Below are 26,743 nucleotides of genomic sequence, written 5' to 3'. Positions count from 1 at the left end.
TCCTGATATTTTCCATGAAAGTCATCTGAAAACAGGAGAACTGTTTCCATGGATATGTGTCTGATTGTCAAGGAGGAGAGGTATTCTAGCATTATTGTAGAGACACTGTGGCTTTTGATGTTTATTTTGTTGGTTCAAACCAATAGCTAGCTCATCATATGTAGAAGTTTATTCTGAATCAGAGCTGCTGCTGCCAAGTCGCTTCAGTCACGTCCAACTCTGAGACCCCATAGATGGCAGCCCACCAGGCTCCGCCATCCCTGGGCTTCTCCAGGCAAGAACACTGGAGTGGGTTGCCATTTCCTTCTCCAATGCATGAAAGTGAAAAGTGAAAGTGAAGTCGCTCAGTCGTGTCTGACTCTTCGAGACCCCATGGACTGCAGCCCACCAGACTCCTCCGTCCATGGGATTCTCCAAGCAAGAGTCTGGAGTGGGGTGCCATTGCCCTCTCTGTGAATCAGAGAATTTTTACTTTTTTCATTAATTGCTACATTTGATTTTTTTTTCACCATGGTTAGTTCAAAAACTAATGAATACAACCTACATCTTTGTAATTTTTCTGGCTGCACCACACAGCACGTGGGATCTTAGTTCCACAACCAGGGATCGAACACACACCCCCTGCAGTGGGAACACAGTCTTAACTAGAATGCTAGGGAAATTCCTGATCTTGATCTTTGAGAATTATAATATTTAATATATAAATTATATAATATAAATATATAATACATATATAAGTATATTAAAATTCTTTTAACCAATTTTTCCCAACAGTATTACAATTTTATTAGATGATTTGAACATGAGGCATAAAAATTATCCTCATTTCAACAAGATGGAATAAATGGTGTGTTTTAAGAAAAGTATCTCTTGTAGAAATATGATGACTAAAGGAAAGATAAAGTTAGCTAAGCTTTTCAATGATGTGTTCACAAGAGATGAAATTTGGGTTAACAGAATGAAACACTGCTCAACCTCAGCATACCTTACACACAGCAGCTTGCATAATTGCATCAAATCCACCTTCTGGGGTGTCAATATTAGCAGAAATTTTCTGATTCTTCACAATTTCGTTGAATCTTTCAGCATCATTTGTCAACGGCAAAATGTGCTTGAATCCAAATGTAGGCAAACAAAAGTATGGAATACTACTGCAAAAGGAAGATGTAAAATATTCTTGAAGAAACGTGATACAACACACAATGAATGGGTGTAATAGCCTAACAGCATTTCCTTCCATGAAGATGCATTTCATAAAGTGCCTGACTCTGTAACTTGGCTCTGAGTCTCACTGTTAAGGTTGTTTTATCATCTCCTACCCACCCCTTCCAAATGGGTCACATTAGCTAACACAAAGAGCTTGTTGTGTGTCTTGCATTGGTTCAGAAAAAACAGATAATCAGGTGATCAGATGCTCCTTGTATGTAGTCACTTCCTTCTATTGTCTCTCAACCAAAGCCCACCATTAAGTTTACATGATGACAACAATTCTTTTGTATTCTGATAGCTTAAATTGTCATCAAGGATGTCATCCTGTAGCAAGACTAAGAGAGGAATCTGTCTTCTTCTTATGCTCAGTCCTGCCTGCCCAGGGCCTGAAAATCAGACTGAGTCTCTCGATTCTAGAGCCCAACTTTGTTGTGATAGAACAGACCATGTGGGCCAACCTGGGGTAAAGCCACTACTAAAGACAGTTAACATTTGGGGAAAATGCCATGTTTGGATGAGATCTGCCCTAAAGACATCACAGTAGAACAGAAATTGCTGACCCAGTAACATTTTATTCTGAAAGCCAGCTAGTAGTTGTACATGAGATTTTGAGCAAGTACTCAATGCTTCTGAGTTTTGGGTTTTCTTTTGTGAAGTGGAGCTAATAATGTACAGCAGTTTCTCAAAGTGTGGTCCTTGGACTTAGCAGCATGAGCGTCACATGGGAACTTGCTATAAATGCAAAATCTGGGGTGTGACTACAGACCTGCTAAGTCAGAACTGGTAGGAGTGGGTTGAGAGACCTGTGTTGAACCAAGTCTTCCTGATGCATTCCAAAGTTTGAGAAACACTGGTGGAGAAGCACAGAGACAAAAAGAAGTAGCCACCAATGAGGTTGCGGGGTGCTGCATGGAAAGAGCTGGTTGACTTACACAAGCAGCTTGGCAAGTTCAAGAGTCTGCCTTGTCAGCATACAAAGAGCTGATGCAGCTTTCAGGATTTGGCTCTTTTTCACCAAATGCATCTGTCTGAGGTATATAGTCAATTCTCATTATTCACAGATTCCATATCTTTGAAAATTCATATTGCTAAAATGTATTTGTGACCCCCAAATCAATCCTTTGGGAACTTCTTCAGTCATTCATGTACATGAATGAGTGTACAAAGAAACGGAGTCCCTTGACATGCATGTTTCCAGGGGAGGTCAAATAAGACTCTGACTTCTTGCTTCATCACCCACACTGTAGAGAAATATTCTTTTCAGGGTCTATTTGGTGACATGTGTGTTTGCATTTTTGTGCTTTTGGATGGTTTTGTTGTTTAGAGTTGTCCCCCAATGCAGTGCTGAAATGTTCTCTGGTATTGCCAAGTGCAGGAAGACTGTGATGTGTCTTATGGGGAAAATACGTGTGTGAGCTTTGTTCTGACATGAGTTACAGTGCTCTTGGTTGTGATTTCAATGCTAACAAATCAACAACATATATTAAATAAGACATCTTTAAACATGAACATGCAGAAAACAAGTTATTGCTCAGTGGTGAAAAAGTGACCAGAGATTCACAGGAACCTAACCCTGTGTTTCCCCTAGGAGCAATACTCAGCATCTTCTAATGCAGGGTGTGAGCAGACTTTATAGAACAAGACTTCCGTAAATGTTGAGAATCAACTAGATATACAAGTCAAAACGATTATGGATTTATTTACACTGAGAAATGGAGCTCTGCCAGAACCAGAACGCTGGTGTCTGCAAGGATAATCACTTACTTTCTGTCAGTAGACTTTCACAAAAAGCAAGCCATAAGCTGATGTATTCTCAGGCTTCAGTACAAGGGGAGTTTGAGTTCCGTAGCATCGAATGGTACAGTCTGAGATATCCCATTTCCTTAATGAGGTATTTTTTAAATTTTCTAATGATTTTAAGAACTCTATCTCTCAAAAATATGAAACTTTTTTTCTTGGTAGTTTTAAAATTCAGTTTACAATGTTCTTGGATATATATCTTAAAACTTTTTATGTAGTCAAGTTTTTCCCACCTTCAAATATGAAATGTATTTTAAAATGTGAAATGAAGAATTTTTAAAAAGTTAACCTACAAAATGACAATAATTTAGCATTTTTCTTAATTGCCTCTGTAATATTTAAAGTAGCTATAGAGTAGAAGAAAATGCATAGATTTAGAATAAAAAGACTGGATAGTTATCTATCCTTGTGTCCTCATCTATAAAATGAGGGTACTAATAATAGCTACTTCTAAAATTGCTGTGAAAATTACATAAAAAGTATATAACTGTGTTTTGAGGTTTGCATTGTCCCTGGAGTCCAACTAGTCTTGAAAGTTTTCGAAAGTGTTAGTTGCTCAGTTCTGTCCTACTCTTTGTGACCTTATGGACTGTAGCCTTCCAGGCTCCTCTGTCCGTGGAATTCTCCAGGCAAGAATACAATAGTGGGTAGCCATTCCCTTCTCCAGGGGATCTTTCCAACCCAGGGATCCAACCCTGGTCTCCTACATTACAAACAGATTCTTTACCGTTTGAGCCACCAGGGAAGCTAGTCTTGGAAATTGTTTAGTATTTTATAGGGGGCTGTTGGTTCATACTGTATCAAAATGGCATTAAAGCCTATTCTGGAGCCAGAGAACTAGAATTCCTATTGTCTGGTCAGAAATTTGTATCTTTGTTGGTTAGAATTATTTGCTATGTAGTTCTTACTAGAACTCTAATCTTTTAGAAAGGAGAATACATTTTTTATTAATTCAATAAACATATTCATGTGCTGGGAGATGAATGTAGCTTAAGCAAAGTATAATGTCAGAGCTGGGTCACGTCAAGAAATTTTGAGTGAAAACTGCCCATTTTGGTCAGAGTTCTTCCTATAAAGAATGCTTATATTTAGTTGTTATTTTCTTAGATAGCAATTGAAGGAATTACTTATTGCTGATTATAAAGATATATAACAAAAGGTTAACACCGTTTTTAGTGGAATTAGAAATGATTTCCATTTTTTCTTTATGTCTGTATTTTCACATGGTCTTATTACCTTTGAAATTTAAAATTATATACTCATTTTTTTGTGTGTACATATAGGAAATCTAAACATTCATGGTTGAGTTTTCTTCTTTGCAAAACTACTATGAATTTCTCATGGTTCAAGTCTTCAAAAACAAAACGAACACCAAATTAAATGTGAAATGATGTTTAAAAAAATCCCTCAAAATATTTGATGGAGAAAATTTTCTTTGTCTTGTTAAATATTTTTAAGTGTATATTACAATTCATTGCTGCTGCTAAGTTGCGTCAGTCGTGTCCAACTCTGTGTGACCCCATAGACAGCAGCCCACCAGGCTCCCCCGTCCCTGGGATTCTCCAGGCAAGAACACTGGAGTGGGTTGCCATTTCCTTCTCCAATGCATGAAAGTGAAAAGTGAAAGTGAAGTCACTCAGTCGCGTCCAACTCGTAACAACCCAATGGACTGCAGCCTACCAGGCTCCTCCATCCATGGGATTTTCCAGGCAAGAGTACTGGAGTGGCTTGCTATCATTACAAATATAGAAAATATGATTTGTATTGCTGTGTCTTAGACAATAGCATAAGGGAAACGTCTTTCAAAAATGTAAATCATTCAGGCTTCCTACATGGTGAAATTTTAGTGACCTTCCATCTAATGAAGGTAGAGAAAGCAAGCTACTTCAAGAAGCACTAGAGATTAGATTAAAGGTTTTAAAAGTGTGGTGTGCAGACCCACAGAGGTCCCTGAGACAATTTAAGAGTTTTTCAGGTCACACGTTCTTCATAATAATAAGAGATAATATTTGTCTTTTTCACTGTTGACATTTTCACTGATGATGCAAAGTAAGAGTAAGTAAAACTGCTGGTGCATTAGCACATGTCAAGGCAATTGCTCCAAACTGCCTAGTTCCTTATATTTTTTACCATCAAACATGCATCATAATTTAAAAAAAAAAGTGCTACTTTCACTTGATTGCCCTTTTTTTGGTTTGTTTTCTTTTCTTTTCTTTTTTTAAATATAAATTTATTTATTTTAATTGGAGGCTAATTACTTTACAATATTGTATTGGTTTTGCCATACATCAACATGAATCCGCCACGGGTGTACACGTGTTCCCCATCCTGAAGCCCCCTCCCAACTCCCTCCCCATACCATCCCTCTGGGTCATCCCAGTGCACCAGCCCTGAGCATCCTGTATCATGCATCGAACCTGGACTGGCAATTCATTTCACATATGATAGTATACATGTTTCAATGCCATTCTCCCAAATCATCCCACCCTCTCCCTCTCCCACAGAGTCCAAAAGACTATTCTATACATCTGTGTCTCTTTTGCTGTCTCGCATACAGGGTTATCATTACCATCTTTCTAAATTCCATATATATGCTTTAGTATACTGTATTGGTGTTTTTCTTTCTGGCTTCCTTCACTCTGTATAATAGGCTCCAGTTTCACCCACCTCATTAGAACTGATTCAAACGTATTCTTTTTAATGGCTGAGTAATACTCCATTGTGCATATGTACCACAACTTTCTTATCCATTCGTCTACTGATGGACATCTAGGTTGCTTCCATGTCCTGGCTATTATAAACAGTGCTGTGATGAACATTGGGGTACCCATGTCTCTTTCAATTCTGGTTTCCTCAGTGTGTATGCCCAGCAGTGGGATTGCTGGGTCATATGGCAGTTCTTGGAGAAGGAAATGGCAACCCACTACAGTATTCTTGCCTGGAGAATCCCAGGGACAGAGGAGCCTGGTGGGCTGCTGTCTCTGGGGTCGCACAGGGTCGGACACAACTGAAGTGACTTAACATGGCAGTTCTATTTCCAGTTTTTTAAGGAATCTCCACACTGTTCTCCATAGTGGCTGTACTAGTTTGCATTCCCACCAACAGTGTAAGAGGGTTCTGTTTTCTCCACACCCTCTCCAGCATCTATTGCTTGTAGACTTTGGGATAGCAGCCATTCTGACTGGCGTGAAATGGTGCCTCATTGTGGTTTTGATTTGCATTTCTCTGATAATGAGTGATGTTGAGCATCTTTTCATACTTTATTGCCCTTGGTGAAGCTGTGTGTGTTAGTCACTTGGTTGTGTCCAACTCTTTATGACCCCATGGACTGCAGCCCACCAGGCTCCTCTTTCCATGGGATTTTCCAGGCAAGAATACTGGAGTGGGTTGCAGTAATTTTATTAAGCCTATGCCCTTGGATACATGTTTTTTGAAAATTATTCCTGTGTGACCACATAGGAAACGTGCATACCGTGTTCCTGCTGTACACTGAAGTACATGCGTACAGTGGAAAAGCACTTTCATAGTTGTTTCAACTGTTGTTTATGGAACAACCATTTTACCTGAAAAAATGCTTGACAGCCAAACTATCATCTTGATTAAAATGAAGAAAGTAAGTCTGTTACTTTCAGGAAAACAACTATCAGGATTTGTTGCCAATGATGAAATTTGACATAACTGGAAAGTTAGAATTTCACAGAACTTTCATCAGCCATCCATTAACAGCTTCTAAGTACTTCAAGACTTATCTGATGGGATTAATGATAATATTAAAAAATATAATTTTTTAGATATTCTATCATGAAATTTTAAGATCTACATAACTCACTGAAACTTCATTTTCCAAATGACCAAAGCATTATATTACAAAACCACATGCACACACACACCAATAAAAGAGCCATTCAGGCTCTTCCCTAGTGGTCCAGTGGTTAAAGAATCTGCCTGCCACAGCAGGGGACACAGGTTCAAGCCCTGGTCCAGGAAGATCCCATATACTACAGTGCAAATAAGCCTGTGCACCACAGCTACTTGAGTCTTCACGCTAGATAGATCCTGTGCTCTACAACAAAGCAAGCCACAGCAACAAAAAGCCCACACACCTCAGCTAGAGAGTAACCCCTGCTCTCTGCAACTAGAGAAAGCCTGCGTGCAGCAGCAAAGACCCAACAGAGCCAAAAAAATAATAATAATAATAAATTTTTAAAAGCCATTCAAAGTTCAAAACAGATCAATGATTTTTAGTGTAACAAAATAGGAAGTTCACTGATATGTTTTTCAGATTCCACACTGAAACGTAATTTATCTCTCGTCCAGTTTGAATGTAATATCAAGGAAGAAAGTCTACAGTCATTGGAAAAATCTATTAACTGCTTTCCCCCTTTTCAACTATATATCTAATGAGGTTTGACTTCCTTCATGGAATTCAACCAAAATAAAATATTGCCAGAGATTAAATGAAGAAGCAGATGTGAAAATTCAGTTGGTTTCTTTTAAATTAGATATTTTAAGAGATTTGTAAAAATTAAAATAGTGCCACTTTTCTTGTTAACTGTTGTTCTATTTTGGAAAATGTAGTTATTTCTTCTAAAGGTGTGTTATTATAGTAACATGCAGTGTGTTTTTCATTGTAATTATCAAATAAATTGATTACTAATTATTTTTATATTTTCTTAGTTTCACACTCTAAGACACTGAATATTGATATTTTGAGGATCTTAATTTTTAGGAGTATAAGAAGTCCTGAGATCTAAAAGTTTTAGGAACATTAGATTAAAATAACTAGAGAAAATTAGCATTAATGAGAGGAAGGAAATTAAAACTGGTTTGAATGTCTATTATGTTCCAGCCTACTCAGTTCTCAGGATAGCCCAGGAAGTGAATATTATTATCCCCATTTATAAATGAAGAGACTGGCATTCCAAGGTTATGATTTAAGCCCAGGTCTGGAAAACTCCATGTTTTTCCCTTTTTCTTCTGTTAGTCTTCTTACTAAAGAACATTTTATTTCTTAATTATAGGGTTTAGATTGATCAAAGGATTGACTTTTGTGTTTGGTGTTTGAATTCTTGGTGTGTAAATGTGTGGGGAGTAGAATCTGGACAGAGAAACTTGGAGAATTAAGGACATGATTAAAAAAGAAAAAATTTAATGTTGCAGCAAAAAAAAATTTCATTATTTATAACTTTAGCTAGTGGTAAATTTTGCCAACAAGAATAAGAGAAACACCTCTAGAAAATAGGAAAACATTGACCTTTCAAGTGCTCAAATATGTGGTCCTCATTAAGGTTCCTATTCACTGTAATTTGTGCAGGGCTCTGGCCTCCCTTCCAGTAGTCATGTATGGATGTGAGAGTTGGATCATGAAGAAGGCTGAGTGCTGAAGAATTGATGCTTTTGAACTGTGATGTTGGAGAATACTCTTGAGAGTCCCTTGGACTGAAAGATCAAACCAGTCAATCCTAAAGGAAATCAACCCTGAATATTCATTGGAAGGACTGATGCTGAAGCTGAAACTTCAATACTTTGGCTACCTGATGGAAAGAACTGACTCATTAGAAAAGACCCTGATGCTGGGAAAGATTGAAGGCAGGAGGAGAAGGGGATGACAGAGGATGAGATGGTTGGATGGCATCACCAGCTCAATGGACATGAGTTTGAGCAAGCTCCGGGAGATGGTAAAGAACAGGGAAGCCTGGCATGCTGCAGCCCATGGGGTTGCAAAGAATCGTACACAACTGAGTGACTGAACAACAACAACTAGGCCTTCCTTTATCCCACTCTACTGTTATTGATAGTAGCTACCACCCAGTGAGAGCTTCATGGTCAAGCTCAGTATCAAACATTTCCTTTCATTATCTTACAGACTCCTTACAACCCCCTTTGTGTCATCAGTATTGTCATTCCAAACTAAAGTTTGGAGAAGTGAAGTGGTCCCTCTAAGGTGACATTATGAGTGAGTAGATGAGTAGGTACATGGTTACATGAGTATATTTATGGATCATTGGTTTAGAACAGAATGTCCAGAATTAGACACACATACAGTTAATTGCTTTCTAAGAAAAGCATCAAGATATTTCAACGGGGAAAGGAGAAACTTGCTTAACAAATAGTGCTGCAACAATTGGATAGTTGCATGTAAATGAAAGATAAACCTAGACTTTTTCTCATTCCAAACAGAAACACTAATTTGAGATCATAGACCTAAATGCAAGTGCTTCAACCACGAAGCTTCTAGAAGAAAACAGGAATCTTTGAGACATTAGGATAAACAAAGATGTCTTAGGACAAAAAAATACACTAATCATACAATTAAAAATTGGGCTTCATCAAAATGAAAAAAATCATACAATTTAGCAATTAGAATTCTAGATATCTATCCAAGAGAAATAAAAACATACATCCACACAGAGACTTATATGCAAGTGATCATAGCAATATTTCTTCATGATGGCCAGAAATTGGGAAACAACCCAAATGTCCATCAATGGACAGATAAAGTATAATAAATTTGGTACAAGGGACTATTACTTAGGACAAAAGGGAAGAAACTGCTGATAAACATGAAATCAGGGATGAATCTCAAATACATGATATTGAGCCAAAGAAGCTAGATACAAAAGGTGTATAGCATATTTTCCATTCATGTGAAATCCAAGAGTAGGCAAAACCAATTTAACTTACAGAAATCAGAAAATGGTTGCCTCTGGGAAAGCAGAACTGACTATGAAGGGGCATAAGGAAACTTTCTGAGGTGATGGAATTGGTCTATGTCATGTTTTAAGTGGTGATCACATCGATATATTCAACTGTCAAACTCATGAAACTGAACATTTCTGCTCTGTGTATTTTAGTATATGTCAATTAAACCTTGAGAAGTGGGGGACTGGGGACAAATATTATCTCTGATATTTGCAACCGAATGCAATTCCTAGGAGGTACAATCAGTGATGAATTCTTTTCAAGGTCAAAACACTTCTGGCCATCAGATTCTAGTTTGGAACCACATTGAAATGTCTTAAAATGATACTGCAAAAACTGTTTTAAAGAGATTAATGTGTTGGTGTAAACTAGTGTAAAAGTCAATATATGTTTGGAAAGCCATTTCTTCTATACTAGATTCAGAGTAGTAAAAGGCTTGGTTTTGGACCAACCCAGATCTTGGTTATCACTGATTAGTCATGCTGCCACAGGTAAATTACTAACTTCTCACAGCCTTTGTTACTTCCTCTCAGTATAGAGATGATGAAACCTGCTTTGACCTGAAGTTATTATGAAGACTGAATGAGGTCATGTATATAAAACCTTCAGCACAGGGTCTGGCACAGAGCAAATGGAAGTTCTTTTTCAAAAGAAGGATATCAAATACTTTTATTTTGACCATGTCATTGACATGTAGAGGTAAGCTATCAAAAAGCAACTTACCTTTGACCATCACCCAGATAATACATGGTTTTAGTAACTGATTAGAGCATATTATAATGGATCCATTGCCTCATTTCCTATTGAATTTGACAACAGTAAAGGCTACAAAGGCATCTTCCAAGCAATAAGAAAAAGTCACATTTCCCAAAGTACATTAGAAATCACTCCAAAAGCTGTTATTTTGGCAGCAGTCATTGTAATGGAGATAGATACTCTGAGAAAATGTGACTTACTGTCAAGAGCCTCAAAGAGTGGTGGTCACTGAGGATAGAAAGCCTCTGAGGGGCTGAGGATGGGCTCAGGCCAGTGGAACCTACAGTAAAAGATTCTGTCCCTATGTCTGCAGAATACAAATACAAATTTGTCACAGCCTGCCTTCCAAAGTGGAGAAGGCAATGGCACCCCACTCCAGTACTCTTGCCTGGAAAATCCCATGGATGGAGGAGCCTGGTAAGCTGCAGTCCATGGGGTCTCAAAGAGTCAGATAGGACTGAGCAACTTCACTTTCACTTTCCACTTTCATGCGTTGGAGAAGGAAATGGCAACCCACTCCAGCGTTCTTGCCTGGAGAATCCCAGGGACGGGGGACCCTGGTGGGCTGCCGTCTATGGGGTCGCACAGAGTCGGACACGACTGAAGCGACTTAGCAGCAGCAACAGCAGCCTTCCGAAGGGAGGCAAATATGGCAAATGCTGTGAAGACCCAAGCTAGAACTGGATACAGTAAATCCTGTACATATAAACCTTCAAGTTGTGAACTTTCGAACATGCAAACATGCCCCTGTATGCCCGCTTTTTACTGTACTACTGTACTTTTCAAGGTACTTTACTATAAGATTAAAAATGCTTATTTTGTGTGTTTGTTAGTTTTTTATGTGTTATTTGTGTGAAAAGTTGTATATACCTATTACAGTGCAGTACCACATAGCTGATTGTTAGTTGGGTACCTAGACTAACTTTGTTGCACCTACAAAGTGAACTTACGAATGCGCTCTCAAAACAGAACTCGTTTGTTTGTAGGGGACTTATGTATTACAGTGATGTCTGCTTGAGAATGGAAACATGTATATGTATGGTTGAGTCCCTCTGCTTTCCACCTGAAACTGTCACAGCATTGTTAACTGGCTTTACTCCAGTACAAAATAAATGAACTTTTAAGTAAACATAATAGTTTACTTTAAGAAAAAAAGGATGACATCCCTTTAGTTCTGAATAACCTAGGCAACTGAGAGCTGCTGACATCCAATCAGATGGGAGGGAACTGCCAGGGAATCAGCAAGCTCCTGCCAAGCTCAGCTCAGAGCAAGGCTATCTCTACAGGAAGTCAGTGTTTGAAGATCCCAGAAAATCATTTACTTACCTGCAAGGGTTAGCGATTTCTTCTGGTGTTGTTTTCATAAAAGGCGAGATGGGTTTCTCCACAAAAGAGCCGAAGCCCAGTCTAAAGTTGCTGGTTAATTTAGACATCTCCTTGGAGAGCAGGGAGCCCAGCTCTTTGATGGTGTTGAGGTCGTCGTCCATGGAGGCCGAGAGGTCCATGAGGTAATACAAATCCACAGGGTAATCCTCGGTCTGGCGAACTTGAACTTGCAGGGTCTGTTCAAGGCCTGTAACACCCTCGCAAGAAAAGATGATCCATAAAAACCCATGGAGACTTAGTTGTGACTAGACAGTCACCAGCTATTTCATTTCAATAAGAACTTACCAAAGATACTTGCAATTCATACACTATGTGGCAAAGTATATAAAGGAACCAACCCATGAAATCTTTCACCCATGAATTTAGAGCAACCAAAGGAGGTGAAAGTTGGGATATTTTATATCTCCTTGGGAGAACTAGCATCCATTTAGATGGAAGATAAGCTGATTTTTTTTGTATGTGGGTTTAGAAAAGAAGAAAATAAAGAGGCGATTAAAGCTACATTACAACCCTTGAAGAAATGTGAGGTAAGCCTTAACAACATTTGAGTAATTCAAACGGTTACTATTAGATAAGGCTTTTTTTGGTAACACATTTGGAGTACAAAGTGACCAATGTGAATAAAGAAAAGTGTTAGCCTAGCAATTCTCTATGTCCTTAAGAATGGGAAATCTGCGTCATAATAAACAATGACATGTAATATGGTTCAAGGCGTATTAATGGAATAGCTGTATTATTATATGTGGCATTCCTGGAGGAGGGCATGGTGACCCACTCCAATATTCTTGCCTGGAGAATCCCCATGAACAGAGGAGCCTGGCGGGCTGCAGTCCATGGGGCCACAAGGAGCTGGACATGACTGAGTGACTAAGCACATATATATGGCAGCACATGTATGACATTAGATTTATTTACGTAAGCCAATGACTGTGTGAATCATAACATACCTGGTCTCAGTTTAAGAGCCAAGCTTTGAGGTGAAATCTGAACGATGTCGGAGCTATTTTTCTGTCTGCCTATGCTGAGAGGCTTATTTGTAAGTATCTCAACTTGGGAGACAGGGTTTTCGATGAAGGTTAGTTGACATCCTTTAGCTAAAAGATTTGCTGGGGTATCACATCTTTCTCCAACTCCAGATAGGTGCGTAAAATTCTTAAAGAGAAAAAACAATAAAGAGAGAAAGACAACAATAAAGAATAAAAAGAAGACATTTTTTATAAGATTATTTTTTGCTTGTTTGCTAGTTAGGTATCTTGCCTTGATGTATTATATCCCCACATGCCTGACATTGAATGTAGGTCTAAAGTATAGCAAAATAACCATAGAATTCTGCCAGTAAAATTCTGAGTAAGAGTGGAGTTTCCTTTTAATTGTATTCAAGTGAATTCACTTGATTTATTTTTTCCTTTTTTCCCTTTTCTTTCATTTTTCTTTTTAATGCTCACTTTTTAAAAGCTTCTCCTGTGCTGTGACCAGATCTTTGAAATAACTGGGTCACAGAGCTGACATCATCATGTGAATTATCATTGAGGATAACCTGCAGGTATATGCGATCCTGGGACTGTCCAAATTCTCAGTGTGTCTATCGCTAAATCCAGTGACAAAGAGGCTTTTCCGTGGCTTCCCAAAGGTCAAAGGTTGTGATATTGCCCTATCTACTCTCTGTCCTGGTTTAATTTGTGGATGTATTACTCTTATATTACAGTATTACTTCACCAAAGTTGACCTCTTGGGGAGGTTATTCTAGTTTAAGATCTTTTAGAAATTTCTCCAACACTGGCATGTGGAGAAGCAAAATGAAAGAGAAATGGTGTAAGAGACTGCTTTCCTGCTTAGGACTCAGGAGTTTGCCAATTCCCCTCTGATCCACTTGAGTTTCCAGAGGCAGGGAGATGGGTGTTCCCAGGCAGAGATGCAGCCATCCAACCCTGGAACACTCAGAACAGAAAGATATAGTCAAGAGATAACACCTATCTTACCCACCAGCCAAGGCTGCTCTTGAGTTGGTGAGGCTCTAGGCAAGGTTGAACTTCAGGCCTGTTGTCTCTCAGGCTTGGAGAGAAACAAACCAAGTTCATACTGTTTTCCTTCATTCACTGGAATTCTAAACCATTCCTGCTGTTTCACCAACTAAGAAAGCTACATTTCTCCCAAAGTTGACTTTTGAGAATATAATTTGTTATCTTTCAGCCAGGCCTGTGTATATTTGAGGCCCTGGTGAGGGGTAACAAATTCTGTAATTTCCCATGATTTATCCAAAGCACAAGGTGGCTTAACAAGCCCTCAGAATCCTTCTTAACACTGTGTCACTGATAGAACCTATAATCACTATGTTTGCCACAAGATCAGAGGTGGCGTTAACCCTGGAACCATTTTTCTGTCTGCTCTAAGCAGAAGCCTAATTTACTTTTGGCTCCAATTGTCTGTATTGATAATAATACTTCTACTATTAGTTATATCAGTGAGTGATCTCTCAGAATAATCTGGCCTTTTGACTAGATTTGACTACAGAGTATTAGCCACAAGAAAACCTATCAGGTGTAACTTAAGAGGCTCTCTTCAATGGGTGCAAAAAAAAAATTTTTTTTTATATGAAAATTTTAGAGGTGGGCACTTTGTTAGACTGATCTGTTGTTTTATGTCTCTGGCATGAACCTAACATTGTCTTCTTCAGGGAGTCAATGACAAAAAATGTGGGCTTTTCCCTCTTTGTATATTCCCAAAGCTGCTTTGATATATGAGCCCAAAGTCACTGCCCTTCTGCTTGACCCTCTCGGTAGAGGTCAGGGACTGAGTTGGGTTTGTGCTCTGCTCTGTGAGCCCTCCCTCCATGGACACAGGTAACTGAAATGTGGGGTTTTAGCAGCCACAGCCTGGTTTTGAATTGGGCAACCAGGTTCTTTCCCCTTGAACATGCTAGTCAGTTCTTGCTGAATTTGGCAAGAATCTGACAGGTTGATTTGTGTTGAGATTCTCTTTATGAGATTTAGTAAAGAACTGTTTTCAATCCAGAAAGAGCTAATACAGGTCTTTCTTACCAGGAATCATTTACAGATTCCTCTGTAGTGTTGCCGGAAGCCATGATTCAGGATGGCTTGTTATACATCCCCAATCCCCCTGCTACCTTCACATAGTGTTCAGTCTGATCAGATAGGGATGTCTGCTTCAGGTTCTGTCATCATTGTGGTACAGAGTCACCCAGCGGATGTAATTTTTAAAAGAATTGGATAATGTTTGAACAGTAAAGTTGACCCCGAGCCTTCTCTTGGATCCTGTTAGTGATTCAGAAAGGATGCTGATCCCCAGATGGAATAGAACTATGATACTGAAATTAAACGTATGTTTAACTTGAGAAAAGATCACCTCCATGAGCTCTGGTTGCCCAGAGCCTCAACATTTTACATGTGAGCAGGAAGAAATGGCCTTAAAATAAGAGGAGGCATCAGGTCAAAGAAAGAATCTTGAGCTCATATATTTCAAAATAATTTGACATTCACTCTTTCTCAAATTGCTTTGGAATGTAATCACACGAAGAACACTTGGCATCACTAATGTTTACGTTCTCCCTTCCTGATTTGTGTCACTCCTATAACACCACGGAAAGCGGAACACTGTGAGAACGGTCACAGACAGAATTACCGTAAATGTAAGTGCACTTTTTACAAACACGCTGAGGTCGTTGGTTTTACCTCCTGAGAACACCAGGCACACTGAGGTCCAATGAGTAAGCAGTCCTCACAGGTCTCCGCACCCCCCACAGCACAGCCACCTGTGTTCAAACCCAGCAAGACACAAGGGATTCAGCACACTCTCAGCCACTCCACTCGTGAGACCTACAGCTCTTAAAGCACTTGAACAAAACAGTATCAGAGTTCATTTTTCAGGCTTCAAAGATCAGTCCTCAAAATGTTAGCAAGCCACAGTGAAGTTCGTATTTTACATCTATGGCACTGAAAATATGCATGTCTTAGCAGCCAAAAATAATCAGTCTCTCTCTTGTTTTTTTTTCCTTAAAATGTGAAAGTATCTCAGAGTTCACAAATACAGGATCATCATACTTATCACCCTCATTCAGCATCACCCCCCTTCAATTTTTCAAAATTATTCACAGCCACTAAAGAATGTTTCTCTTTCAAATGTACTATAGCTTTATTTTAAAAGATAGATCCCTTTTCTGTCTCAAGGTTATCACTCTCAAGTGGAAGGCCTTGTTGTACAATAAGATAGCTACAAAAGTTACCAAAATGGTTGTCACAAGGGTACTAAGAAATCCTCTTGTGCATAGTGCTGTTTAATTCTCTCATTAAGGTGCCCGTGCAACCTTTGCATTTATTTACCTAAAGCCCGGAGCATTCGCTGTGGGAACAGTCCTGCGTCTGCCTGTAATTTGTTAAAGTGTTCGTTCAATGGCAAAGAGCAATTGAACAGCTCAAGTAAAAAATGACTTCAGATCTAGTTTCTGAGCTGCATGACAGGTTTGTCAAGCGTACCACAAAAGCAATATATCGGAGAAACTAAAGTCTTACCTTGTACGTGATCATTCCTTCCTAGACATAGAAAGAACAGGCAAAGCAGTTCAATCCCCATCCGTTTCAGTTCTCGCTGTGCAGACAGATTAAAAAATGAATTACTTCAACATTACAAGACCAAAGCTGAACACTGTTAAAAGTCTTTCTTTCTTGAAGTGTAAAGTTGTAAATACTACTTACGCTGCTTTGAAAAGAAACTTGAGATGTAAATAAAAAAGTTTTCATTAAGACTGAAATGAAAACAGAAGCTACCTGGACAGGTAAAGAAGAAAAGCTGTGTTTAAGAGCAACTCCAACATGATTTACTTCCTTGTTCTCCTTATAAGGAAGGCAGGTGTACAATCACCAAGAAGGTGGGGAAATTCATTCAGCAGAAATTTTTGTGTAGGTTCTATTAGTCTCTCTGCATCCTAGAGGAAGTTGATACCTTTAGTAAAATAATGACTGGTGAAATGTCAAAAGAATAATTGAAATATGATCTAAAGTTGTTTCTAAAATAGTTATAATTAACAGTAAAGGTGATAAATAAAAGCATGAATATGTCAGTTATGTATCAGGAGGGTTTAAAAAATGAGCTAAAGGCAAATACCTGAGATTTTTATGTTCCATTGTTAAGTCCTTTCAGAGAATTGAGATGAACTCTGAAAAATAAAAATCACTATTTTACAATTTATAATAGAAGGCAGGCTAGGGAAAGCAAAATATTGTGTTCCATTGTTTTTAAAATTGGCTGAAAGATATTTTTCCCCATAAATATCAAATTCCTATTTAAATCCATTATTAGAAAAAAATAATAATTAAAATTAAATTAGAACAAAATTAGTCTCAAACAGCCATGGAAACAGAAAACAGTGGTGCCTGAGCTTTTGAACCCCTCCCTTCCAGACGGTGACCAAGTTCTCTTTCGTGTGTACTGTCCCTGCTTCCAACTTACTGCTTGGCACACAGAAGATGTTTATTTGTTGAACAAAAGAGAGATTTAAAATATATATATTATATCACTAATTTCATGAGTCTGATTATGAATGTTTCCACATGCATTCAAGATAGTGTTAGGGGTGTATAGATATTGCAAACAAATATTCATTTTGTAACTCTCCAAACTGCTTAACCTTAGACAGGCTTCTTTGTGGCCAGAGTTATGTCCCGGGAGACTATCTTTTAAAAGTGTATTTCTAGGCAAGTGTGTGAAAGCTGTGTGAAGAGAGGAAAACTAATTATAGACTGCTCAGGTTCTTCTCAGAAGGCTTTGTTCAATTTTGAACTCTGTTACACACAGGAATCTGGAGAGAACATGGCAAGAAGCCTGTAGAAATAAGCCAGGCTCCTCTGTCTGCCACTATCTCCCAGAGTTTGCTCAAATTCATGTCCATTGAGTGGGTGATGCTGTCTAACCATCTCATCCTCTGCTGCCCCCTTCTTCTTTTGCTCATCAGGGTCTTTTCCAGTGAGTTGGCTCTTGGCATCAGGTACCAAAGTATTGGAGCTTCAGCTTCAGAATCAGTCCTTCCAATGACTATTTGGGGTTGATTTCCTTTAGGATTGACTGGTTTGATCTCTTTGCTGTCCCAGGGACTCTCAAGAATCTTCTCCAGCACCACAATTTGAAACCATCAAATCTTCGGCCCTCAGCCTGCTCTGTGGTCCAACTCTCACATTTGTACATGACTACTGGAAAAACTATAACTTTGATGATATGGATCTTTGTTGGCAAAGTGATGTCTCTGCTTTTTAATCCCCCTATCTCTGGATAATACTTGTATCCTATATTAGTCATCATTCATTGGTTTGTTTATTTATCCATTTATTCAACAAATATTTATTGAGCATCTGCTTTGTGCTAAACATCGTTCTGAAAGCAGAAGATATGTCAGTGAGCAAAGCCAAGCTCTTGGCCTGTAAGGTGTATATTCCAGGCTGGGGAACAGTGTGGGGAGACAGACTCTTAAAATCAGGCTGTCCTAAGGGGCTATGAAAAATGATAATAAATCTGGGTAGGAGGAAAGAGGAGTAGGAAGGGTGTGTTATTTTACTCTCCTCTGTGCAGACTTCCACCCTGCCCCTAAAGTCCTAATTGCACAGCTTTATTTACTATCTGTCCTCAGTCGCAGCCTCTCTGATCTTCAGTCCTCCTCACCTCCAAGCCTCTGCACAGGCCACTTGTGCTGCCAGGAGGCACGGGCCTCCTCCTCATTCCTCTCATTTGGCTGATTCAGCTCACTGTCCACATCTCCCACAGACATCAGTGCCCATAGGGAGACGTTTTGAGTCTCACCAGGCCTCCCTTCCTGGGACCTTCCCCAGGATGGCCCTTTCCAATCTGCTTGTAATTGCTGAAATCCTTGCATCTCTCCCCCAATAGACTGTGAAGCTCTTTAAGGCCTTGATCTATTCAACAAGTATTTATTGAATTCTTCACTATGCATCAGGCAGTGACTGTGTCTCAGTGATCTTTATATTCCCAGCAAGTAGCATAAAGCCAGATACTTTGTAAATAGTCAATATTTATCAATAAGCGGATAATTTTTAGCTTGTCATTATATAGTATTTTACCTGTGACAAAGCTGGTACTCCACGAATAGTGAGTAAATAAATGAACAAATAGTTTTAGAAGACACAGCACGCCGTTAGAAGTGGGGAAAGACGTTCCCTGCTTGGGCTGTGAAAGGGCTTAAAATACAGGGTGGAGAAAAGGGGCAACATTTAAGAGAAAATATAAAAAACAATGCTACAAGAAAACCTCCATCCACTCTGGATGATTCATCATAGGGAAAATATTCTTGCTTCCTAAAGATCTGGTGCCTGGAAAAGTACCTGACCATGGCTGTGGGGATGGAAGGAGTTCTAGCTGCTCCCTAAACTTGCTTCCCTGGTGGCTCAGCAGTAAAGAATCGGCCTGCCAATGCAGGAGACAGGGGTTTGAACCCTGGATAAGAAAGATCCCCTGCAGAAGGAAATGGCAACTCACTCCAGTATTCTTGCCTAGAAAATTCTGTGGGCAGGGGAGCCTGGAGGGCTACAGTCCATGGGGTCACAAAGAGTCGGACACAACGTAGCAACTAAACAACAACAAAAACTGGTCAGCTCCGAATAAAGTCTCCCAAATGAAGACCGTCCCCTTAGACAAGGCAACCAGATGAATTACCCCTGTTTCTGTATCCATAGAACTTAAACTGGGAAATACAGACTAAAAAAATCAGGGCTTCGATAATGGAAGCTGAAACCGGCAGAGAGAGGACATCAGGTTGCAGGAAAAGATGCTTCAGGAGCGTTGGGAGGAATCGGCAGCTCTGAGGAGACAGATGAGTGAGGCAGATGAGAACTCTAATGAGTCAACAAGAGGACAGGTTGCGAATGTCACTAGTGAAAACAGCTGAGGAGGGGGCCTGAGTCATGTGAATGGAAAACACCAGCGTTAGACCCCCACACTCACTTTGTCAAGGGGAAGGAACATGGCCTAGGCCATGATCCCAAATGCCCTTTCAGATTGGACCTTTCTCAGGCACAGCCCTTCCTGAGTTTCCCCAGGATCTTATCTCTTTTAGCACAATGTGCATCCCTTCAGTAAATTCCCATTGCTTAGAGGTGGTTGAGGTGTCTCCATATCCCTTAAGATCCAGAGATCCTAAGTCACACCATCCAGACTTTTAGACACGCCGCTTGGCCCATAGGATAGAAGCCTACTATCCCAAGTGCTCAGACTCCCAGCCTAGGACTCTGGGGGTCTGACCCTCTTCAAGAGATCTGAGCCCAGGTGTGGGTAGAGTCGCAGAGCATCACACAGCCCAAGGAAGCAATGACCCCTGCACCCCACTCCTTTACTGGCCTTTGCTTCTGAGACTGTCTTCAGTGGAATCCTGACCTCAGGAAGTCACGTGAGCTCATCTGACTCACTCTGTTTGGCTTGGATCTTGCCTGGACCCAGCCCCTCATTCACATCAGACAATAACAATCTGGGGCCGGCTAGACCAGCCCTGGGGCACCTCAAAACACTCCTGGGGGAATAAACACTGAGTAAACCTGGCTGGGAGCCAAATTGAACTCTAGGGACCTAGTAATGACTGCCAGCTCTTGGGATGGGATGGCCTCTCTATGTCACCAGCTGTATTTCAAGGACAAGAGACAGATCTCCCTCCGGTAGTCCTTCTATGAAACTGTTTCATAGTGAACAGCTGAAAGAAGACAGTGGAAGTGGAGACTTTGCTCTTGGGTCTGGCGCTGGTGTAACTGTGTGTATGACGCACTGCCTGGTGGGCAGAAGGTTGTGACTGACCTGCAGGTGTGTGTAACCTGGGGAGCACAGAATCTGGAAGTGCTGGCGCTCAGTCACTCAGTCATGTCCCACTCTTTGTGACCCCATGGACTGTAACCTGCCAGACTCCTCTGTCCTTGGGATTCTCCAGGCAAGCATACTGGAGTAGGTTGCCATGCTCTCCTCCAGGGGATTTTTCCAATCAGGGATCAAACCTGCGTCTCCGGCACTGGTGGGTGGGTTCTCTACCACTGAGCCACCAGGGAAGCCTGAATTTGGAAGTGGACACCTTCATTTCAAATTTCGAGAGCTTCAGAAACATTATTTTAAAGGAGGATGTGTAGCAGATTCCTGTCATCTTTGTGTGCAATGCCCAAAACATGCTAAGTGCTAGAGAAAATTTTGTGACCTAGGTCTTACCTCATAGTCCAGAGTTTCCTTTTTCAATTTGGTAAATGTACATAACATAAAATTTACCATTATACCTGTTTTCAAGTGTGTCATTCATTGGCATCAAGTATATTTACACTGCCATGCAACCTTTACAACTATCCATCTCCAGAAAATTTTCACCATTCCAAACCAAAGCTCTGTACCCATTAAGCAATAATTCATATTTGCCCCCTCCAGCCCCTAGAGGCTACCATTCCTCTATGAATTTGAGTGTTCTAGGTACCTTGTATAAGTGGAATCATACAATACAGCCTTTTGTGTCTGGCTTATTTCACTTAGCAAAGTGTTTTCCAGGTTCATCTACATTATAGTGTGTATCCAAATTCCACTTCTTTGTAAGTCTAAACAATATTGCACTGTGTGCATAGACCACATTTTCTGTATCCATTCATCTGTCCCTGGACATTTGGTGTGTTTCCACCTTTTGGCTATCATGGATAATGCTGTTATGAATATTGGTGTAAACAAGTATCTGAATCTGGTCCTACTGTATGTCCTTGGGGACAGCACTTACCTCTCAGGATTTTAGTTTCCAGACTGTGAGATAGTGACAATATCCACTTTTCAAGATTATGGCAAATATTTAATTATATTATTCTGGGATGAATCTAGATTTTGTGGGACCTGAGGATTATATAATATAGGGGGTACTTTTTAGGAAAAGGAATGTAAATGAGAAATAAATTGGAAGTGAATGTGTATTAATTTAAAAATGAGAAAGAGAGAGAAACATGACGACAAATTACTGAAGCCTTAAAGATTCCAAGCCCTTTCTTCTTGAAATTATATTAGACAATCAACTGGAAATGTTTACCTAGAAATGCTTCCTGATGGTCATCTGGTTTCCCATTTCCCTGGAGTCACCTGCAGCTCTCAGCCGTTCCACCTGGGTGAGCCAGGGGCCGGGCCTGAGGCTTCATCTGTTTATGGTAAATCCCCATCTGACTTCTTTCAGGATTTGTGTTTATTGTAGACAGCTTTATTGGGCACTTCCTATGTGTCATGTACTGTTCAATATTTTATTAGTATTGTCCTATTTCATTCTCACACTTCCCCTTTGAAGTAGGAACTAGTTTATCTCCATTTACCAGATGAGGAAACTGAGGCAGGAGTAGCTATGTAACTTGCCCACTGTTTCAACTCACTCAGGCAGCAAGCCCTGGAGACAGATTTCTTCCCCCAGCCTGAACTCTGCATCACCATGCAAACTGGCTCCTAGTAGATATGAGATGTTCAGAGAATCCTAAAGCAGCTGTTAGCAAGAAATTAAATTCTCCAGGGGACCTTTCAAAAGGTCTGTTTCTCCATCTCTAGACCCCTTGTTCCAGCTCTAGCTCTCTTTCCAGGTATCTCCTTTCTGGTTTGTTTGTTGTTCATCCTGTGGATCATTTGCCACCAAAAATGAGACAGAAAGGTTGTCCTGGATTATACAACCTTTTCTTTATTCCTCCTTAGACTTAAATCCCATACGATCACTTAAAAGCAAAGGAAAGAAAACACATTGCCCTTCAAGGGAAGGTGACAGAGCTGAGCCTGGCACCCGTCCAGGAGAGGGAGGTCACTGGCATTTCCTGTGGGCTGGAGATGACTCAGGATTAATTAACTCCTGGGGCTCTGTCACAGCCGCCCTGAACCTTACCCAGGAGCTCAGGAGTCAGTCCCCTGCTAGTAACAGGAAGACAGTTCTCACTTGGCAAGTCTGATGCCAGTCTTGTATGTTAGACCTGCTTGAGAAAACCACTTTCCTTGGGTTAGGGAAATTATTGGAAGTCATAAAAGAACCGAGCTCCTTCTGTTTCCTACTTGTAGAATAAATCCAAAGGTGGGATTTTCCATGAAATATCAGTGAATATGAATTTAATCTAATTTGATTCTCATAATGACTCTTATCTTTCAATTAATTTTTTTGATGTGGACCATTTTTTAAAAGTCTTTACATTTGAATCTGTTATAATTTTGTTTCTGTTCTTTTTTTTTTGCCCTGAGACATGTGGGATCTTAGCTCGCTGACCAGGGATGGAACCCACACCCCCTGCATTGAAAGGCAAAGCCTTGACCAGTGGACCACCATGAAATTTCCTCAGAACAACTCTCTCTTCATGCCCCTATTTCCCATCTGTGAAGCAGATGGTAAGCAGGGCAAGAAGTCCACGTGAACAGACAGAAACATTGACTGCAGAGTAATTCACTCATTCGTGTCTTGCAAAACTGCTGAGCATTCTTTTTTTCTTTTTAAACGATAACTCAAGCAGTCTAACCCTAGGTTAGGATTCCTTGGTTTCAAACAATTTTTTTCGTTTTCCCTGATGAGCTCCATCTCTTACTTCTGAGGCTGCAGTGGGCTGGGCATTACTAGTAAAAATAAACTCTGAGTCATTCACTGGCTTATTCAAGGAAGTATCTACTGAGATCCTATGTGCCAGGTACTGTTTTAGAAACACTGTGTTGATTAAAACTAACAAAGTTTCTGCCTCATGGAGCTTGTGTTCCTGTGGGAGAGAAAGGCAATAAACACCCAAACAAACAAAGACGTGAGATGGTGATAAATGGTAAGAGGTCAGAGAGTGAGCAGGGTGGGGTGGCCAGGGAAGCCTCTGATCAGGAGTGTCTGGGGACAGGCAAGTCAAGACGACTGATGACACTGGAGTGGAGCGTAGGGCAGGGGACGGGAGCACGGGGAGGTACTGGGGGATGCCAGAGAAGCAGGGGGACTGTGGAGAGCTGTCAGGAGAGCCCTGAGAGCCACAGTCAGAACTCTGGGTTTACATTCTGAGTGTGAAGGGAGTTTTTATGGAGTTCTAGTGGATTATGATGTAGCTTATGTTTTAAAAGCGTCACTCTGAGCAGACTATAAAGGCAGCAAGGAGGAAGCAGGGAGACCAAACAGAGGCCATTTCTGCTTTGGAGGCAAAATGTGAAAGTTTGGGTGAGGAAGATTCTGAGAAGTGGCTGCATTCTGGATATACTTCTAGAGGAAGACAGGGGTTACAAATGGATTGCTTGTAGCAAAGGAGAGAGATCAAGGGCTCCACGATGACTCCAAGAGTAGTGGAGACACCTATGTGGTAACTCCACCATCACCACCAACACGTTTCTCCAGGACGTATTATCTAGCACGCACCCATGGTGAGAGTCACAGCTCTAGGTGACTCTAACCTGGGAAGTCAAAACTGTGCAAAAGGTGCTCTCTGGCTGAGTAGGAAAGGCCAGAACTATGCAGGCGATACTCTGTGGCGAGACCGTCTACGTGCCTGTGCTGTCAGCATTCCTGACAGTGAAAGTACGATGAGCTGGCATCTTCTGTTTTGGAATTCACCATGACTAGCTTTGGGGGAGCAAACAAAACCCTGCAGTATCCCCATGGTTCTGCAGCCATCTCTAGCAACATGGGGAGACAACTGGGGTCAGCTTCAGTAGCAAAGGACTTCCCTGGTGGCTCAGATGGTAAAGCATCTGCCTACAATGCGGGAGACCCGGGTTCAGTCCCTGAGTCGGGAAGATCTCCTGGAGAAGGAAATGGCAACTCACTCCAGTCTCCTGGAGAAGGAAATGGCAACTCACTCCAGTATCCTTGCCTGGAAAATCCCATGGACGGAAGAGCCTGGTAGGCTACAGTCCATTGGGTCGCGAAGAGTCGGGCACGACTGCGCAACTTCACTTTCATTTCACTTTCAGTAGCAAAAGAGCCTGCTCCAACAGATATTTAAAAAACATATTCTTTATTAGGCCACTATAGGAAGACAGGTGAGATGAACATATTAAAAAAAAAATCTTTCAAAGTACGATTTCAGACTCCTTTTCGTCTTAAAGATGCAATTTATGCAGCTACAACATCAAAGAAGGTGGTTATTCTTTAAACAGCTGGGGGAAATGGTGACCAATGATTATGTTTGACAAATATACTTAAGGAGGTCCATGGAGGATTTATTTCAACTGCCACTTTAGGAACCTCCCTGATGGTTGCTGATGCCCACTCATTGAACCAGGTCAGTATGCTTACACATGCTGCCAGCACCCCTTGGATCATAGAAAAAGCAAGGGAATTCCAGAAAAACATCTACGTCTGTTTCATTGACTACCCTAAGCCTTTGACTGTATGGATCAGAACAAACTGTGGAAAATCCTTAATGAGATGGGAATACCAGACCACCTTACTTATCTCCTGAAAAACCTGTATGCACGTCAAGAAGCTACAGTTAGAACTGGACATGGAACAATGGACTGGTTCAAAATTAGGAAAGGAGTTTGTCAAGGCTGTTTATTGTTACCCTGCTTATTTAAATTCTATGCAGAGTACATCATGCAAAATGCTGGACTAGATGAAGCACAAGCTGGAATCCAGATTCCCAGGAAAAATATCAACAACCTCAGATATACAGACAATACCACCCTAATGGCAAAAAGCAAAGAGGAACTAAAGAGCCTCTTGATGAAGGTGAAAGAGGAGAGTGAAAAAGTTGGCTTAAAGTGCAACATTAAAAAAAAAAAAACAAAAAAAACCAGCAAATGGCATCATTCAAATGGCATCCAGTCCTATCACTTCATGGCAAATAGATGGGGGAAAATGTGGAAACAGTGGCAGAGTTTATTTTCTTGGGCTCCAAAATCACTGAAGATGGTGACTGTAGCCATGCAATTAAAAGACCCTTGCACCTTGAAAGGAAACCTATGACAAACCTAAAGAGTATAGTAAAAAGCAGAGACTTTGCTTTGCTGACAAAGGTCCACATAGTCAAAGCTACGGTTTTTCCAGTAGTCATGTATGGATGTGAGAGTTGGACCATAAAGAAAACTGAGCACTGAAGACCTGATGCTTTGGAATTGTGGTGGAGAAGACTCTTGAGAGTCCATTGGACTGCAAGGAGATCAAACCAGTCAATCCTCAAGGAAATAAACCCTGAATATTTATTGGAAGGACTGATGCTGAAGTTGAAGCTCCAATATTTTGACCACCTGATGCCAAGAGCCTACTCATTGGAAAAGACCCTGATGCTGGGAAAGACTGAGGGCAGCAGGAGAAGGGGACAGGAGAGGATGAGATGGTTGGATGGTGTTACTGACTCGATGGACATGAATTTGAGCAAACTGCAGGAGATAGTAAAGGGCAGGGAAGTCTGGCATGCTGCAGTCCATGGAGTCACAAAGAGTCGGACAGGACTTAATAATTGAACAACAACAACAACATTTACACAAAGTCAAATAGGGAAAAGGACTGAGTGTGATGCAAACAACCTAATCATTAAAAAGACTAAACAATAAATCATTCTAAAAAGCTGTTCAAAATTAACTGGGTGATGTCTCAAGGATTAGAAGAGGAGAAAGAAGAAAAGCCTTTAAAAGCAAACTCTGCTGGTATCTAATTGAAAGTACGTTGGATTTTTAAACAGAAGTGGTGAATCTATATATTATTGGGCCTAATTACTTTCAGAATCAAAACCACTATGAGGTACCATTTCACACCAGTCAGAATGGCTGCGATCCAAAAGTCTACAAATAATAAATGCTGGAGAGGGTGTGGAGAAAAGGGAACCCTCTTACACTGTTGGTGGGAATGCAAACTAGTACAGCCACTATGGAGAACAGTGTGGAGATTCCTTAAAAAACTGGAAATAGAACTGCCTTATGATCCAGCAATCCCACTGCTGGGCATACACAC

General features: G+C 40.5%; 1 protein-coding gene across 9 annotated transcripts in view; it reads right to left on the bottom strand.

Annotated features, from left to right (window-relative positions):
- The window catches only part of ITGB6 (integrin subunit beta 6), a 152,090-nt gene that overhangs the window by 77,903 nt on the left and 47,444 nt on the right, over positions 1-26,743 (bottom strand). For 2 of the 9 annotated variants that reach the window (XM_019971993.2, XM_070799279.1), the window contains exons 2-8: positions 16,972-17,023; positions 16,563-16,809; positions 16,380-16,455; positions 15,543-15,622; positions 12,801-13,005; positions 11,794-12,040; positions 986-1,151 (exon numbers count right to left, since the gene is read on the bottom strand). In XM_019971993.2, coding sequence (XP_019827552.2) covers positions 986-1,151; positions 11,794-12,040; positions 12,801-13,005; positions 15,543-15,622; positions 16,380-16,455; positions 16,563-16,607 — 819 coding nt within the window. In that variant the 5' untranslated portion in view covers positions 16,608-16,809; positions 16,972-17,023. Of the gene's footprint in view, positions 1-985; positions 1,152-11,793; positions 12,051-12,800; positions 13,006-15,542; positions 15,623-16,379; positions 16,456-16,562; positions 16,810-16,971; positions 17,024-26,743 lie in introns of those variants that run through there. The other 7 variants (XM_019971971.2, XM_070799276.1, XM_019972001.2 and 4 more) reach the window with 6 other exon arrangements.

This window comes from Bos indicus, chromosome 2 (genome assembly GCF_029378745.1).
Source record: "Bos indicus isolate NIAB-ARS_2022 breed Sahiwal x Tharparkar chromosome 2, NIAB-ARS_B.indTharparkar_mat_pri_1.0, whole genome shotgun sequence".
Classification (NCBI taxonomy): domain Eukaryota; kingdom Metazoa; phylum Chordata; class Mammalia; order Artiodactyla; family Bovidae; genus Bos; species Bos indicus.
Note: the sequence above shows the minus strand (reverse complement) of the source record. Positions and strands in the feature narration are given on the sequence as shown.